General features: G+C 42.1%; 1 protein-coding gene across 1 annotated transcript in view; it reads right to left on the reverse strand.

Moving 5' to 3' along the window:
• LOC139752501 (uncharacterized) overlaps positions 1-18641 on the reverse strand; it is a 40938-nt gene that overhangs the window by 11117 nt on the left and 11180 nt on the right. Inside the window, exon 3 of the mRNA XM_071668317.1 lies at positions 10541-10698. Within this exon, the coding sequence (XP_071524418.1) occupies positions 10541-10698 (158 nt within the window). The remainder of the gene's footprint in view (positions 1-10540; positions 10699-18641) is intronic.

An 18641-nucleotide genomic window follows, 5' to 3' on the forward strand; every position in this document is an offset into this window, starting at 1 on the left:
ACTCTAATAGTAAGTTAAGATCTCTTTGAATCATTTCACAGTCCTGCCTGCTTACAGCTCTACCTCCTAGTTTAGTATTGCCAGCAAATTTGGAGAACTTAAATATAAGACCAAGTTCTTTCTTTCAAACTATTCGCCATTTCCCGCATTAGCAAGGTAGCATCAAGAACAGAGGACTGGGCCTCTGAGGGAATATCCTCACCTGGCCCCCTTCTCTGTTCCTTCTTTTGGAAAATTAAAAAAAAACTAGGGGGAGGATTTCCAGCCCCCCGCTCCCTCCCCTTTTAGTCGCCTTCTACGACGCGCAGGGAATACGTGGGAAGTATTCTTTCTCCCCATCCCCAGGGATATAAGACCAAGTTCTATGTCATCAATATATATTCTGAAAAGAATGGGGCCTAAGACTGACTCCCATGGCCCACCACTCGTTATGTTTAGCCAACGTGAGGCTCTGCCATTTAATCTTACATGTTGCTTTCTTTCGATAAACCAGTCTCTGATCCATGTACAGAGTTCTTCACTGACTCTGTGTGCTTTGAGTTTATGTAAAAATCTCTTGTGAGATACTTTATTGAAAGCATTTTGGAAATCTAAATATATTACATTACATTACGTTATATATGTGTGTGGGTTGGGCCATTCTTTCGTCTGTTTCCTTGCACTACCTCGCTAACGCGGGAGACAGCGACAAAGTATAATATAATACTTTTTCACCCCAGTGCTGATAGATAACATTAAAAAATTCCAGTGAATTTGTTAGGCAGGATCTCCTAATGCAGAAACCATGTTGGTTGTCCAATATAATTTTGTGATTTTCTAGAAATGTGACAATTTTATCTCGTATTATTTTTTCCTCCCTTCTCATTTCTATTTTCCAATAGAAGGAACAGAGAAGAGGCCAAGTGAGGATATTCCCTCAAAGGCTCAGTCCTCTGTTCTTAATGCTACCTCGCTAATGCAGGAAATGGCGAATAGTGTGAAAAAAAATTTCCATCATTTTACCTAACACTGATGTAAGGCTAATTCGGCAATACTTCATGGCACACTTTTCGTCTACTAAAATTTTTTATATATATGAGTAACACCTGAAAAAGGTGAGAACAATGGAAGTAAGGGGAGTGGGGGAGGAATGGGATGTATTTAGGGAATCAGTGATCGATTGCACAAAAGATGCTTGTGGCATGAGAAGAGTGGGAGGTGGGTTGATTAGGAAGGGCAGTGAGTGGTGGGATGAAGAAGTAAGATTATTAGTGAAAGAGAAGAGAGAGGCATTTGGACGATTTTTGCAGGGAAAAAATGCAACTGAGTGGGAGATGTATAAAAGAAAGAGACAGGAGGTCAAGAGAAAGGTGCAAGAGGTGAAAAAGAGGGCAAATGAGAGTTGGGGTGAGAGAGTATCATTAAATTTTAGGGAGAATAAAAAGATGTTCTGGAAGGAGGTAAATAAAGTGCGTAAGACAAGGGAGCAAATGGGAACTTCAGTGAAGGGCGCAAATGGGGAGGTGATAACAAGTAGTGGTGATGTGAGAAGGAGATGGAGTAAGTATTTTGAAGGTTTGTTGAATGTGTTTGATGATAGAGTGGCAGATATAGGGTGTTTTGGTCGAGGTGGTGTGCAAAGTGAGAGGGTTAGGGAAAATGATTTGGTAAACAGAAAAGAGGTAGTGAAAGCTTTGCGGAAGATGAAAGCCGGCAATGCAGCAGGTTTGGATGGTATTGCACTGGACTTTATTAAAAAAGGGGGTGACTGTATTATTGATTGGTTGGTAAGGTTATTTAATGTATGTATGACTCATGGTGAGGTGCCTGAGGATTGGCGGAATGCGTGCATAGTGCCATTGTACAAAGGCAAAGGGGATAAGAGTGAGTGCTCAAATTACAGAGGTATAAGTTTGTTGAGTATTCCTGGTAAATTATATGGGAGGGTATTGATTGAGAGGGTGAAGGCATGTACAGAGCATCAGATTGGGGAAGAGCAGTGTGGTTTCAGAAGTGGTAGAGGATGTGTGGATCAGGTGTTTGCTTTGAAGAATGTATGTGAGAAATACTTAGAAAAGCAAATGGATTTGTATGTAGCATTTATGGATCTGGAGAAGGCATATGATAAGAGTTGATAGAGATGCTCTGTGGAAGGTATTAAGAATATATGGTGTGGGAGGCAAGTTGTTAGAAGCAGTGAAAAGTTTTTATCGAGGATGTAAGGCATGTGTACGTGTAGGAGGAGAGGAAAGTGATTGGTTCTCAGTGAATGTAGGTTTGCGGCAGGGGTGTGTGATGTCTCCATGGTTGTTTAATTTGTTTATGGATGGGGTTGTTAGGGAGGTGAATGCAAGAGTTTTGGAAAGAGGGGCAAGTATGAAGTCTGTTGGGGATGAGAGAGCTTGGGAAGTGAGTCAGTTGTTGTTCGCTGACGATACAGCGCTGGTGGTTGATTCATGTGAGAAACTGCAGAAGCTGGTGACTGAGCTTGGTAAAGTGTGTGAAAGAAGAAAGTTAAGAGTAAATGTGAATAAGAGCAAGGTTATTAGGTACAGTAGGGTTGAGAGTCAAGTCAATTGGGAGGTAAGTTTGAATGGAGAAAAACTGGAGGAAGTAAAGTGTTTTAGATATCTGGGAGTGGATCTGGCAGCGGATGGAACCATGGAAGCGGAAGTGGATCATAGGGTGGGGGAGGGGGCGAAAATTCTGGGAGCCTTGAAGAATGTGTGGAAGTCAAGAACATTATCTCGGAAAGCAAAAATGGGTATGTTTGAAGTGGTTCCAACAATGTTGTATGGTTGCGAGGCGTGGGCTATGGATAGAGTTGTGTGCAGGATGTTGGATGTGTTGGAAATGAGATGTTTGAGGACAATGTGTGGTGTGAGGTGGTTTGATCGAGTAAGTAACGTAAGGGTAAGAGAGATGTGTGGAAATAAAAAGAGCGTGGTTGAGAGAGCAGAAGAGGGTGTTTTGAAATGGTTTGGGCACATGGAGAGAATGAGTGAGGAAAGATTGACCAAGAGGATATATGTGTCGGAGGTGGAGGGAACGAGGAGAAGTGGGAGACCAAATTGGAGGTGGAAAGATGGAGTGAAAAAGATTTTGTGTGATCGGGGCCTGAACATGCAGGAGGGTGAAAGGAGGGCAAGGAATAGAGTGAACTGGATCGATGTGGTATACCGGGGTTGATGTGCTGTCAGTGGATTGAATCAGGGCATGTGAAGCGTCTGGGGTAAACCATGGAAAGCTGTGTAGGTATGTATATTTGTGTGTGTGGACGTATGTATACACATGTGTATGGGGGTGGGTTGGGCCATTTCTTTCGTCTGTTTCCTTGCGCTACCTCGCAAATGCGGGAGATAGCAACAAAGCAAAAAAAAAAAAAAAAAAATGAGTAACATCTGCTGGATTGCAGTCAGCTGGCACCTGACAATCCAAGTGAAATTTGTTGAATAATTTTGATATGGGGTATATCAGCTGTCTCCTGACCTCCTTTAAAAAATCTTAGAGCTAAGTTATCTGGGCTGTTGGATTTGTTAGGATTTATTTCTCTAACCTTCAACTCTTCATCAGACCTCTGAATCATTTTCATTGGCTGCAGTATTCGAGATGTTTCTTTAATTCAGTATGGTAGCTATTTCCTTGCCATCAGTAATTGTGTCATGTTCATTCATAATAGTCCAATAACTTCTTTAACTGTCTTCCTTTGTCTTATATATCTGAAAATTTCTCAAGGATTATTCTTAACTTTCAAGGAAACTCTTTTTCTTCCTCGCATTTACTCTATTTTATGACCTTCTCACACTCTCTTTGGATTTTGATTACTTCCTGGCAATTTTCATTGGTTTAAATTTCTTTTTTTTTTTTCATACTTTGTTGCTGTCTCCCGCGTTTGCGAGGTAGCGCAAGGAAACAGACGAAAGAAATGGCCCAACCCCCCCCATACACATGTACATACGTCCACACACGCAAATATACATACCTACACAGCCTTCCATGGTTTACCCCAGACGCTTCACATGCCTTGATTCAATCCACTGACAGCACGTCAACCCCTGTATACCACATCGCTCCAATTCACTCTATTCCTTGCCCTCCTTTCACCCTCCTGCATATTCAGGCCCCGATCCCACAAAATCTTTTTCACTCCATCTTTCCACCTCCAATTTGGTCTCCCTCTTCTCCTCGTTCCCTCCACCTCCGACACATATATCCTCTTGGTCAATCTTTCCTCACTCATTCTCTCCATGTGCCCAAACCATTTCAAAACACCCTCTTCTGCTCTCTCAACCACGCTCTTTTTATTTCCACACATCTCTCTTACCCTTACGTTACTTACTCGATCAAACCACCTCACACCACATATTGTCCTCAAACATCTCATTTCCAGCACATCCATCCTCCTGCGCACATCTCTATCCATAGCCCACGCCTCGCAACCATACAACATTGTTGGAACCACCATTCCTTCAAACATACCCATTTTTGCTTTCCGAGATAATGTTCTCGACTTCCACACATTTTTCAAGGCTCCCAAAATTTTCGCCCCCTCCCCCACCCTATGATCCACTTCCGCTTCCATGGTTCCATCCGCTGACAGATCCACTCCCAGATATCTAAAACACTTCACTTCCTCCAGTTTTTCTCCATTCAAACTCACCTCCCAATTGACTTGACCCTCACCCCTACTGTACCTAATAACCTTGCTCTTATTCACATTTACTCTTAACTTTCTTCTTCCACACACTTTACCAAACTCAGTCACCAGCTTCTGCAGTTTCTCACATGAATTTAAATTTCTTATATGTTTCTTTTGGCAAATTGGTTCTTCTTTTCTCCTATTCATCCATGTTGGTTTTGAAATATTGCAAGTTCTCTTCATAATTCATGGAATATGTTTATTTTCAATCTTGAGTAATGAGTTTTCAGAATTATTCCACATTTCCTGTACTGTGTGAATGTCAGGAAGTTTTTTCCAATTGGTACAGTGAATTTTGTGTCTATTATTTTCAAAATTTGCTATCCAGTAATCTGGGATCAAGAGTTCGTTATCATCTATTTCAAAATCTAAATTCATCTTGAATCTAATCAAACTGTGATCGCTGTTTGACAAACTCTTGCCTTCTTCACAAGAGTTGATTAAATTTGTGTCACTAGTGAAGAGAAGATCATGAACGTCTCTATCTCTAGTTGATTTTTTAATCAACTGTTCTAGAAAAACATCTTCAATCATTTCCATTTGTCTTGTTCCCTCTCAGTCACCTGTTAATGTGTTCCAGTTTATGTTTGGACTGTCAAAGTCTCCTACTATTATAACCTCTTTATTGTTTACTACAGTTTTGATTTCAATATATATTATCCTCTTGTCATTTTCATTTTGCCTAGGAGGTCTGTAAATAATGCCAAGATGTAGTATACCTTTGAACTTGTAGGTAATGTCAATATAAAGAGAGTTGTAAATGTGTGTGTCTACTTTGCTTATCTTAACAGCACTTAGATTGTTATCAACATAGATCAAAACTCGACTACCTACCCTGTATAAGTGATCTTTCATAAATAGTTTGTATCCAGGTATTACTAACTTGAAGACAAAGTGTTTATTCTTAGAGTTTACCTACGTTTCTGAGATTGCAATAAAGTTTAGTTTTTCAGTAACAGAATAGGATATAAGTTCATTGTGTTTTGTTATGATGCACCAGGCAATTATTTTCTTTGGAGCTGATTTCTGGATTGAATTTGCCTTTTTTTAACCATCTGTATGTGTGTTTGCATTTTCACTAATAATGTCCAAGTGTGCAGCAATGGAAGAGAGAGTGTTCTCTATCTGTTTTGGGTGTGCCGCCTTCCTCTTATCCTGCCCACACTGGACCCTATCAATCTTGGTCCTAAAAAGGGTCAGCTGGGGACAACTCAGGCAATATAAGCATCAGGTAAGTACAGATACAGGTCAACTCACAAGTAACTTTAGCAAGGTAGTACCAGGAAATCCAAAAAGAATGGCCAATCCACACATATACACATATATATACACAAACACCCATACATGCACATATACAGGTACACCACCAAATTTCCGGCAACTGATGGTTCGGCACCTCCTTTAGTCTGGACAAAATTATGTGAGGGAACTTGAAATTACTGCAGCCACCAGACTAGTTTACTGGGCGGCCACAGATGGCGTTATGTGTAGGGCACACTTATTTACATTCTTTACACTACACTTGGTGGTGATACCACAATTCTGTGAGAATCCTTAGCTTATTTTGCTTAAATCTAACCCTAACTTTGGCTTCTAAGACACATGAGAGTGCCAGTTGTAGTGTCAAACAAACACCAGTCCATATCGATCCAAGATAAAGTTGAATTGTTGAAAAAATGGAACGTGGTGTTTCGGTGCGTAAGCTGTGTGACATCTATAGTATTGGTTCATCAACCAAGAAGCAAAGGGAGAAAATATTGAAATTCTATGCAGACAGTGATTCCAAGAAGCAAATGACGATTAGAAAAAACTTTAAGTGATGATGGAATGGTTTCAACAGCGCCGGAGTGATGGAGTGGACTTGTCAAGTAGCATGATAAAGGACCAGGCTAACTTGTTCCATAAAGAATTTAAATTACAACATGAACGTGACTATAGTGAAGGATGTTAATTTAAATTTCTGGCAGTCCATGGTATATCTTAAACACATGGGAGATGTATAATTAGTGGGTTAGGTGGTGTGTTAATGAATTATCATTACGTGGCCACAGTTGGTCCGGCAAAATGGTTAATCCAGCAAGGCTCTGGAACCAAGAGTGCCGGAAAATCGGTGGTGTACCTGTACATACATAAACATACCAACATATACATACATATACATACACATACACAAACATATACATATATACACATGTACAAATTCATACATTCTTGCCTTCATCCATTCCTGGTGCTACCCCGCCACAGAGGAAACAACACTGCTACCCTATGCTTCAGTGAGGAAGCACCAGGAAAACAGACAAAAAAAGGCCACATTCGTTCATACTCAGTCTCTAGCTGTCATGTGTCATGCACCGAAACCACAGCTCCCTATCCACATCTAGGCCCCAAAGACCTTTCAATGGTTTACCCCAGACATTTCACATTCCCTGCTTCAGTCCATTTAGAGCTCATTGATCTAGGTATACCAAATTGTTCAAATTCACTATTCCTTACAAACTCTCATCCTCCTGTATGTTCAGGCCCCAATCACTAACAATCTTCTTCACTCTACCCTTCCACCTCCAATTTGGTCTTCCACTTCTTGTTCCTTCCACCTCTGACACATATATCCTCTTTGGCAATCTTTCCTCACTTATTCTCTCCATATGTCCAAACAATTTCAACACACTTTACCCTTCCAGCTCCAATTTGGTCTCCTGCTTCTCCTTGTTCTCCCCACCTCTGACACATATATCCTCTTTGTCAATCTTTCCTCACTCATTCTCTCCATATGCCCAAACGACTATAACACACCCTCTTCTGCTCGCTCAAATACACTTTTCTTATTTCTGAACATCTCTCTTACCTTTTCTTTACTTACTTGATCAAACCACCTCACACCACATACTGTCCTCAAACATTTCATTCCCAATACATCCACCCTCCTCTGTACAACCCTAGCTACAGCCCATGGCTTGCAACCATATAATGTTGTTGGAAATACTATCACTTCAATATATTCATTAATTTATTATACTTTGTCGCTGTCTCCCGCATTCGCGAGGTAGCACAAGGAAACAGACGAAAGAATGACCCAGCCCACCCACATACACATGTATATACATACACTCCCACACACGCACATATACATACCTATACATTCTAACGTATACATACATATACATACACAGACATATACATATATGCACAAGTACATATTCATACTTGCTGCCTTTATTCATTCCCATTGCCATCCCGCCACAATTACATGTGTTAGAGTATAAATCAATGACTAAAACATGAAATAGCATCCCTTCTCCCCCGCATGAGGTAGCGTGAGGAAAAGACAACAGGCCACACTCGTTCACACTCAGTCTCTAGCTGTCACGTGTAATGCACTGAAAACACAGCTCCCTTTCCACATCCAGGCCCCACAAAACTTTCCATGGTTTACCACAGATGCTTCACATGCCCTGCTTCAATCCATTGACAGCACATCCACCCCAGTATACCACATCGTTCCAATTCACTCTATTCCTTGCACACCTTTCACCCTCCTGTATGTTCAGGCCCCGATCACTCAAAATCTTTTTCACTCCATCCTTTCACCTTCAATTTGGTCTCCCACTTCTCCTCATTCCCTCCACCTCTGACTTATACATCCTCTTTGTCAATCTTTCCTCACTCATTCTCTCCATGTGACCAAACCATTTCAATACACCCTCTTCTGCTCTCTCAACCACACTCTTTATATTACCACACATCTCTCTTACCCTTTCATCACTTACTCGATCAAACCACCTCACACCACATACTGTCCTCAGACACTTCATTTCCAAAACATCCACCCTCCTCTGCACACCCCTATCTATAGCCTATGCCTTGCAACCATATAACATTGTTGGAACCACTATTCCTTCAAACATACCCATTTTTGCTCACCAAGATAATGTTCTAGTCTTCTACTCATTCTTCAACGCTCCCAGAACCTTTGCCCCCTTCCTCACCCTGTGACTCACTTCCGTTTCCATGGTTCCATTCGCTGCCAAATCCACTCCCAGATATCTAAAACACTTCACTTCCTCCAGTTTTTCTCCATTCAAACTTACCTTCCACTTGACTTGTCCCTCAAACCTACTGAACTTAATAACCTTGCTCTCATTCACATTTACTCTCAGCTTTCTTCTTTCACACACTTTGCCAAACTCAGTCACCAGCTTCTGCAGTTTCTCACCCGAATCAGCCACCAGCGCCGTATCATCAACAAACAACAACTGACTTACTTCCCAAGCCCTATCATACACAACAGACTGCATACTTGCCCCACTCTCCAAAACAAATTAAACAACCATGGAGACATCATGCACCCCTGCTGCAAACCAACTTTCAGTGGGAACCAATCGCTTTCCTCTCTTCCTCCTCGTACACATGCCTTACATCCTTGATAAAAACTTTTCACTGCTTCTAGGAACTTGCCTTCCACACCATATACTCTGAATACCTTCCACAGAGCATCTCTATGAACTCTGTCATATGCCTTCTCCAGATCCATAAATGTTACATGGAAATCCAATGTGAATATGAGTTTGGTAAAGTGTATGAAAGAAGAAAGCTGAGGGTAAATGTGAATAAGAGGAAGATTATTAGGTACAGCAGGGTTGAGGGACAAGTCAGCTGGGAGGTAAGTATGAATGGAGAAAAACTGGAGGAAGTGAAGTGTTTTAAATATCTGGAAGTGGATTTGGCAGTTGATGAAACCATGGAAGCAGAAGTGAGTCACAGGGTGGGGGGAGGGGGCAAAAGTTCTGGGAGTGTTGAAAAATGTGTGGAAGGCGAGAACATTATCTCGGAAAGCAAAAATGGGTATGTTCGAAGGAATAGTGGTTCCAACAATGTTATATGGTTGCAAGGAGTGGGCTATAGATAGAGTTGTGCGGAGGAGGGTGGATGTGTTGGAAATGAGACGTTTGAGGACAACATGTTGTGTGAGGTGGTTTGATTGAGTAAGTAATGAAAGGGTAAGAGAGATGTGTGGAAATAAAAAGAGTGTGGTTGAGAGAGCCAAAGAGGGTGTTTTGAAATGGTTTGGTCACATGGAGAGAATGAGTGAGGAAAGATTGACAAAGAGGATATATGTGTCAGAGGTGGAGGGAATGAGGAGACGTGGGAGACCAAATTGGAGGTGGAGAGATGGAGTGAAAAAGATTTTGAGTGATCGGGCCTGAACATGCAGGAGGGTGAAAGGCGTGCAAGGAATAGAGTGAATTGGAATGATGTGGTATACCGGGGTCGACATGCAGTCAATGGATTGAACCAGGGCATGTGAAGCGTCTGGGGTAAACCATGGAAAGATTTGTGGGTCCTGGATGTGGAAAGGGAGCTGTGGTTTTGGGGCATTATACATAACAGCTAGACATTGAGTGTGAACGAATGTGGCCTTTGTTGTCTTTTCATAGCACTACCTTACACAAATGTGAGGGGAGGGGGTTGTCATTTCATGTGCGGCGGGGTGGCGAAGGGAACGAATAAAGGTAGCAAGTATGAATTATGTACATGTGTATATATGTATAAGTCTTTGTATGTATATATATGTATACGTTGAAATGTATAGGTATGTATATGTGTGTGTGTGGACGTGTATGTATATATATGTGTATGTGGGTGGGTTGGGCCATTCTTTCGTCTGTTTTCTTGCGCTACCTTGCCAACACGGGAGACAGCGACAAAGTATGATATATATATAAAATAAAAAAAATATTCTTATGGTAAATAAGCACACTTCAAATACACACCTGGTGTGTTTAAAGCCTGCAATGTCATTCTAGAATGCATCAGTAATATCATTCTATATCAAAATGAATGAAAATTCAAGATAATTACCTCATCAGGGAAGGCAATTAAGGCGACTCTATCAGGATCATGCTCTTGCTGTGGCTGGGATGAGTTTGGGGGACAGTTGTGCTGAGTAGGTGGCAAGTCACCTCCACTTCCACTATTACGAAGGCGAACCAGTTTCGGACCTACAGCTCGTTGATACACTAAAATCAATTTGGTACCACAATTAACTACTTTTCATTTATGGCTTATATTCATTGATGAAATAGACATGAACAAGGTTATGAAAAAATAAGAATAAGCTAAGAAGTACTGCAAACATTTCTCTTTCTCACATCACTAATCAGCATTTGCTCCCAAGTATATCAAATTGCTGGGTATGAGGTCACATAAATGTGGGAAAACAAGAGAATTAGTGTATCAAGTAGGTTTCCAGCATGCTTTGCCAAGCAGATCAACAAGTGTCCTTAAAGCTTGCAAAATAATCTAAAAGAATGGGAGAGTGCTAATATTCATAGTCAATATATAACTCATAAATCAGGATAGAAATAAGCATCTCAATAATCAAACGCCATATTTTTTAATGTTGCTGGGTAATCAACAATTATCATTTACAATAAAATGGTATGTTATACTTAAAAATGAGGTGTTACCAATTCATGTAAGAGAAGGAAGGAGTTTTGATGGCAAGAGAATTCCTTTCATGCCACAGTCAGAATAAGCTTGAAGGTCTGCTGCCTTAACTCTAAGAAGCTGTGAGGCTTTGAGAAAGAATGAAAATTATTGGAAACCTAAAACGCTGGCCAACCAAAATATATATATATATATATATATTTTTTTTTTTGCTTTGTCGCTGTCTCCCGCGTTTGCGAGGTAGCGCAAGGAAACAGACGAAAGAAATGGCCCAACCCACCCCCCATACACATGTATATACATACGTCCACACACGCAAATATACATACCTACACAGCTTTCCATGGTTTACCCCAGACGCTTCACATGCCTTGATTCAATCCACTGCCAGCACGTCAACCCCGGTATACAACATCGCCCCAAATCACTCTATTCCTTGCCCTCCTTTCACCCTCCTGCATGTTCAGGCCCCAATCACACAAAATCTTTTTCACTCCATCTTTCCACCTCCAATTTGGTCTCCCTCTTCTCCTCGTTCCCTCCACCTCCAACACATATATCCTCTTGGTCAATCTTTCCTCACTCATTCTCTCCATGTGCCCAAACCACTTCAAAACACCCTCTTCTGCTCTCTCAACCACGCTCTTTTTATTTCCACACATCTCTCTTACCCTTACGTTACTCACTCGATCAAACCACCTCACACCACACATTGTCCTCAAACATCTCATTTCCAGCACATCCATCCTCCTGTGCACAACTCTGTCCATAGCCCACGCCTCACAACCATACAACATTGTTGGAACCACTATTCCTTCAAACATACCCATTTTTGCTTTCCGAGATAATGTTCTCGACTTCCACACATTCTTCAAGGCCCCCAGAATTTTCGCCTCCTCCCCCACCCTATGATCCACTTCCGCTTCCATGGTTCCATCCGCTGCCAGATCCACTCCCAGATATCTAAAACACTTCACTTCCTCCAGTTTTTCTCCATTCAAACTCACCTCCCAATTGACTTGACCCTCAACCCTACTGTACCTAATAACCTTGCTCTTATTCACATTTACTCTTAACTTTCTTCTTCCACACACTTTACCAAACTCAGTCACCGGCTTCTGCAGTTTCTCACATGAATCAGCCACCAGCGCTGTATCATCAGCGAACAACAACTGACTCACTTCCCAAGCTCTCTCATCCCCAACAGACTTCATACTTGCCCCTCTTTCCAAAACTCTTGCATTCAGCTCCATAACAACCCCATCCATAAACAAATTAAACAACCATGGAGACATGGTTTTTTATCGAGGATGTAAGGCATGTGTACGTGTAGGAAGAGAGGAAAGTGATTGGTTCTCAGTGAATTTAGGTTTGCGGCAGGGGTGTGTGATGTCTCCATGGTTGTTTAATTTGTTTATGGATGGGGTTGTTAGGGAGGTGAATGCAAGAGTTTTGGAAAGAGGGGCAAGTATGAAGTCTTTTGGGGATGAGAGAGCTTGGGAAGTGAGTCAGTTGTTGTTCGCTGATGATACAGCGCTGGTGGCTGATTCATGTGAGAAACTGCAGAAGCTGGTGACTGAGTTTGGTAAAGTGTGTGAAAGAAGAAAGTTAAGAGTAAATGTGAATAAGAGCAAGGTTATTAGGTACAGTAGGGTTGAGGGTCAAGTCAATTGGGAGGTGAGTTTGAATGGAGAAAAACTGAAGGAAGTGAAGTGTTTTAGATATCTGGGAGTGGATCTGGCAGCGGATGGAACCATGGAAGCAGAAGTGGATCATAGGGTGGGGGAGGGGGCGAAAATCCTGGGGGCCTTGAAGAATGTGTGGAAGTCGAGAACATTATCTCGGAAAGCAAAAATGGGTATGTTTGAAGGAATAGTGGTTCCAACAATGTTGTATGGTTGCGAGGCGTGGGCTATGGATAGAGTTGTGCGCAGGAGGATGGATGTGCTGGAAATGAGATGTTTGAGGACAATGTGTGGTATGAGGTGGTTTGATCGAGTAAGTAACGTAAGGGTAAGAGAGATGTGTGGAAATAAAAAGAGCGTGGTTGAGAGAGCAGAAGAGGGTGTTTTGAAATGGTTTGGGCACATGGAGAGAATGAGTGAGGAAAGATTGACCAAAAGGATATATGTGTCGGAGGTGGAGGGAACGAGGAGAAGAGGGAGACCAAATTGGAGGTGGAAAGATGGAGTGAAAAAGATTTTGTGTGATCGGGGCCTGAACATGCATGAGGGTGAAAGGAGGGCAAGGAATAGAGTGAATTGGAGCGATGTGGTATACCGGGGTTGACGTGCTGTCAATGGATTGAATCAAGGCATGTGAAGCGTCTGGGGTAAACCATGGAAAGCTGTGTAGGTATGTATATTTGCGTGTGTGGACGTATGTATATACATGTGTATGGGGGGGGTTGGGCCATTTCTTTCGTCTGTTTCCTTGCGCTACCTCGCAAACGCGGGAGACAGCGACAAAGCAAAAAAAAAAAAAAAAAAAAATATATATATATATATATATATATATATATATTCTTTTCTGAAAACCCATACAAATCTTCACCTTAGCCTCCACAAGATAATGATCAGACATCCCTCCAGTTGCACCTCTCAGCACATTAACATCCAAAAGTCTCTCTTTCGCACGCCTGTCAATTAACACGTAATCCAATAACGCTCTCTGGCCATCTCTCCTACTTACATAAGTATACTTATGTATATCTCGCTTTTTAAACCAGGTATTCCCAATCATCAGTCCTTTTTCAGCACATAAATCTACAAGCTCTTCACCATTACCATTTACAACACTGAACACCCCATGTATACCAATTATTCCCTCAACTGCCACATTACTCACCTTTGCATTCAAATCACCCATCACTATAACCCGGTCTCGTGCATCAAAACCACTAACACACTCATTCAGCTGCTCCCAAGACACTTGCCTCTCATGATCTTTCTTCTCATGCCCAGGTGCATATGCACCAATAATCACCCATCTCTCTCCATCAACTTTCAGTTTTACCCATATTAATCGAGAATTTACTTTCTTACATTCTATCACATACTCCCACAACTCCTGTTTCAGGAGTATTGCTACTCCTTCCCTTGCTCTTGTCCTCTCACTAACCCCTGACTTTACTCCCCAGACATTCCCAAACCACTCTTCCCCTTTACCCTTGAGCTTCGTTTCACTCAGAGCCAAAACATCCAGGTTCCTTTCCTCAAACATACTACCTATCTCTCCTTTTTTCACATCTTGGTTACATCCACACACATTTAGGCACCCCACTCTGAGCCTTCGAGGAGGATGAGCACTCCCCGCGTGACTCCTTCTTCTGTTTCCCATTTTAGAAAGTTAATACAAGGAAGGGAGGATTTCTGGCCCCCCGCTCCCGTCCCCTCTAGTCGCTTTCTACGACACGCGAGGAATAGGTGGGAAGTATTCTTTCACCCCTATCCCCAGGGATAATATACATATATATATACATATACACATACACACACATACACATACATACGCACATATACACACACACACACATACATATATATACATATGAAAAATGTAAGAAACAATTTAGAAAACTGAAACTTCTAGCTTGAAATGAAATGAATGAAAAAAAAAAAAAAAATGAATGTCACATAATGAATGTTGGGGTGAAGAGGGTGGTGAGAGAAAGTGAGCTTGGGAAGGAGACCTGTGTGAGGAAGTACCAGGAGAGACTGAGTACAAAATGGAAAAAGGTGAGAACAATGGAAGTAAGGGGAGTGGGGGAGGAATGGGATGTATTTAGGGAATCAGTGATGGATTGCGCAAAAGATGCTTGTGGCATGAGAAGAGTGGGAGGTGGGTTGATTAGAAAGGGTAGTGAGTGGTGGGATGAAGAAGTAAGAGTATTAGTGAAAGAGAAGAGAGAGGCATTTGGACGACTTTTGCAGGGAAAAAATGCAATTGAGTGGGAGATGTATAAAAGAAAGAGACAGGAGGTCAAGAGAAAGGTGCAAGAGGTGAAAAAAAGGGCAAATGAGAGTTGGGGTGAGAGAGTATCATTAAATTTTAGAGAGAATAAAAAGATGTTCTGGAAGGAGGTAAATAAAGTGCATAAGACAAGGGAGCAAATGGGAACTTCAGTGAAGGGCGCAAATGGGGAGGTGATAACAAGTAGTGGTGATGTGAGAAGGAGATGGAGTGAGTATTTTGAAGGTTTGTTGAATGTGTTTGATGATAGAGTGGGAGATATAGGGTGTTTTGGTCGAGGTGGTGTGCAAAGTGAGAGGGTTAGGGAAAATGATTTGGTAAACAGAGAAGAGGTAGTGAAAGCTTTGTGGAAGATGAAAGCCGGCAAGGCAGCAGGTTTGGATGGTATTGCAGTGGAATTTATTAAAAAAGGGGGTGACTGTATTGTTGACTGGTTGGTAAGGTTATTTAATGTATGTATGACTCATGGTGAGGTGCCTGAGGATTGGCGGAATGCGTGCATAGTGCCATTGCACAAAGGCAAAGGGGATAAGATTGAGTGCTCAAATTACAGAGGTATAAGTTTGTTGAGTATTCCTGGTAAATTATATGGGAGGGTATTGATTGAGAGGGTGAAGGCATGTACAGAGCATCAGATCGGGGAAGAGCAGTGTGGTTTGAGAAGTGGTAGAGGATGTGTGGATCAGGTGTTTGCTTTGAAGAATGTATGTGAGAAATACTTAGAAAAGCAAATGGATTTGTATGTAGCATTTATGGATCTGGAGAAGGCATATGATAGAGTTGACAGAGATGCTCTGTGGAAGGTATATGGTGTGGGAGGAAAGTTGTTAGAAGCAGTGAAAAGTTTTTATCGAGGATGTAAGGCATGTGTACGTGTAGGAAGAGAGGAAAGTGATTGGTTCTCAGTGAATGTAGGTTTGCGGCAGGGGTGTGTGATGTCTCCATGGTTGTTTAATTTGTTTATGGATGGGGTTGTTAGGGAGGTAAATGCAAGAGTTTTGGAAAGAGGGGCAAGTATGAAGTCTGTTGGGGATGAGAGAGCTTGGGAAGTGAGTGAGTTGTTGTTCGCTGATGATACAGCGCTGGTGGCTGATTCATGTGAGAAACTGCAGAAGCTGGTGACTGAGTTTGGTAAAGTGTGTGAAAGAAGAAAGTTAAGAGTAAATGTGAATAAGAGCAAGGTTATTAGGTACAGTAGGGTTGAGGGTCAAGTCAATTGGGAGGTGAGTTTGAATGGAGAAAAACTGGAGGAAGTGAAGTGTTTTAGATATCTGGGAGTGGATCTGGCAGCGGATGGAACCATGGAAGCGGAAGTGGATCATAGGGTGGGGGAGGGGGCGAAAATTCTGGGGGCCTTGAAGAATGTGTGGAAGTCGAGAACATTATCTCGGAAAGCAAAAATGGGTATGTTTGAAGGAATAGTGGTTCCAACAATGTTGTATGGTTGCGAGGCGTGGGCTATGGACAGAGTTGTGCGCAGGAGGATGGATGTGCTGGAAATGAGATGTTTGAGGACAATGTGTGGTGTGAGGTGGTTTGATCGAGTGAGTAACGTAAGGGTAAGAGAGATGTGTGGAAATAAAAAGAGCGTGGTTGAGAGAGCAGAAGAGGGTGTTTTGAAGTGGTTTGGGCACATGGAGAGAATGAGTGAGGAAAGATTGACCAAGAGGATATATGTGTCGGAGGTGGAGGGAACGAGGAGAAGAGGGAGACCAAATTGGAGGTGGAAAGATGGAGTGAAAAAGATTTTGTGTGATCGGGGCCTGAACATGCAGGAGGGTGAAAGGAGGGCAAGGAATAGAGTGAATTGGAGCGATGTGGTATACCGGGGTTGACGTGCTGTCAGTGGATTGAATCAAGGCATGTGAAGCGTCTGGGGTAAACCATGGAAAGCTGTGTAGGTATGTATATTTGCGTGTGTGGACGTATGTATATACATGTGTATGGGGGTGGGTGGGGCCATTTCTTTCGTCTGTTTCCTTGCGCTACCTCGCAAACGCGGGAGACAGCGACAAAGTATAATAAATAAATATATATATATATATATATATATATATATATATATATATATATATATATATATATATATATATATATATATATATAAGTTTGTTGAGTATTCCTGGTAAATTATATGGGAGGGTATTGATTGAGAGGGTGAAGGCATGTACAGAGCATCAGATTGGGGAAGAGCAGTGTGGTTTCAGAAGTGGTATAGGATGTGTGGATCAGGTGTTTGCTTTGAAGAATGTATGTGAGAAATACTTAGAAAAGCAAATGGATTTGTATGTAGCATTTATGGATCTGGAGAAGGCATATGATAGAGTTGACAGAGATGCTCTGTGGAAGGTATTAAGAATATATGGTGTGGGAGGCAAGTTGTTAGAAGCAGTGAAAAGTTTTTATCGAGGACGTAAGGCATGTGTACGTGTAGGAAGAGAGGAAAGTGATTGGTTCTCAGTAAATGTAGGTTTGCGGCATGGGTGTGTGATGTCTCCATGGTTGTTTAATTTGTTTATGGATGGGGTTGTTAGGGAGGTAAATGCAAGAGTTTTGGAAAGAGGGGCAAGTATGAAGTCTGTTGGGGATGAGAGAGCTTGGGAAGTGAGTCAGTTGTTGTTCGCTGATGATACAGCGCTGGTGGCTGATTCATGTGAGAAACTGCAGAAGCTGGTGACTGAGTTTGGTAAAGTGTGTGGAAGAAGAAAGTTAAGAGTAAATGTGAATAAGAGCAAGGTTATTAGGTACAGTAGGGTTGAGGGTCAAGTCAATTGGGAGGTGAGTTTGAATGGAGAAAAACTGAAGGAAGTGAAGTGTTTTAGATATCTAGGAATAGATCTGGCAGCGGATGGAACCATGGAAGCAGAAGTGGATCATAGGGTGGGGGAGGGGGCGAAAATTCTGGGGGCCTTGAAGAATGTGTGGAAGTCGAGAACATTATCTCGGAAAGCAAAAATGGGTATGTTTGAAGGAATAGTGGTTCCAACAATGTTGTATGGTTGCGAGGCGTGGGCTATGGATAGAGTTGTGCGCAGGAGGATGGATGTGCTGGAAATGAGATGTTTGAGGACAATGTGTGGTGTGAGGTGGTTTGATCGAGTGAGTAACGTAAGGGTAAGAGAGATGTGTGGAAATAAAAAGAGCGTGGTTGAGAGAGCAGAAGAGGGTGTTTTGAAGTGGTTTGGGCACATGGAGAGGATGAGTGAGGAAAGATTGACCAAGAGGATATATGTGTCGGAGGTGGAGGGAGCAAGGAGAAGAGGGAGACCAAATTGGAGGTGGAAAGATGGAGTGAAAAAGATTTTGTGTGATCGGGGCCTGAACATGCAGGAGGGTGAAAGGAGGGCAAGGAATAGAGTGAATTGGAGCGATGTGGTATACCGGGGTTGACGTGCTGTCAGTGGATTGAATCAAGGCATGTGAAGCGTCTGGGGTAAACCATGGAAAGCTGTGTAGGTATGTATATTTGCGTGTGTGGACGTATGTATATACATGTGTATGGGGGGGGGGTTGGGCCATTTCTTTTGTCTGTTTCCTTGCG

Source organism: Panulirus ornatus, chromosome 2 (assembly GCF_036320965.1).
Source record: "Panulirus ornatus isolate Po-2019 chromosome 2, ASM3632096v1, whole genome shotgun sequence".
Classification (NCBI taxonomy): Eukaryota; Metazoa; Arthropoda; class Malacostraca; order Decapoda; family Palinuridae; genus Panulirus; species Panulirus ornatus.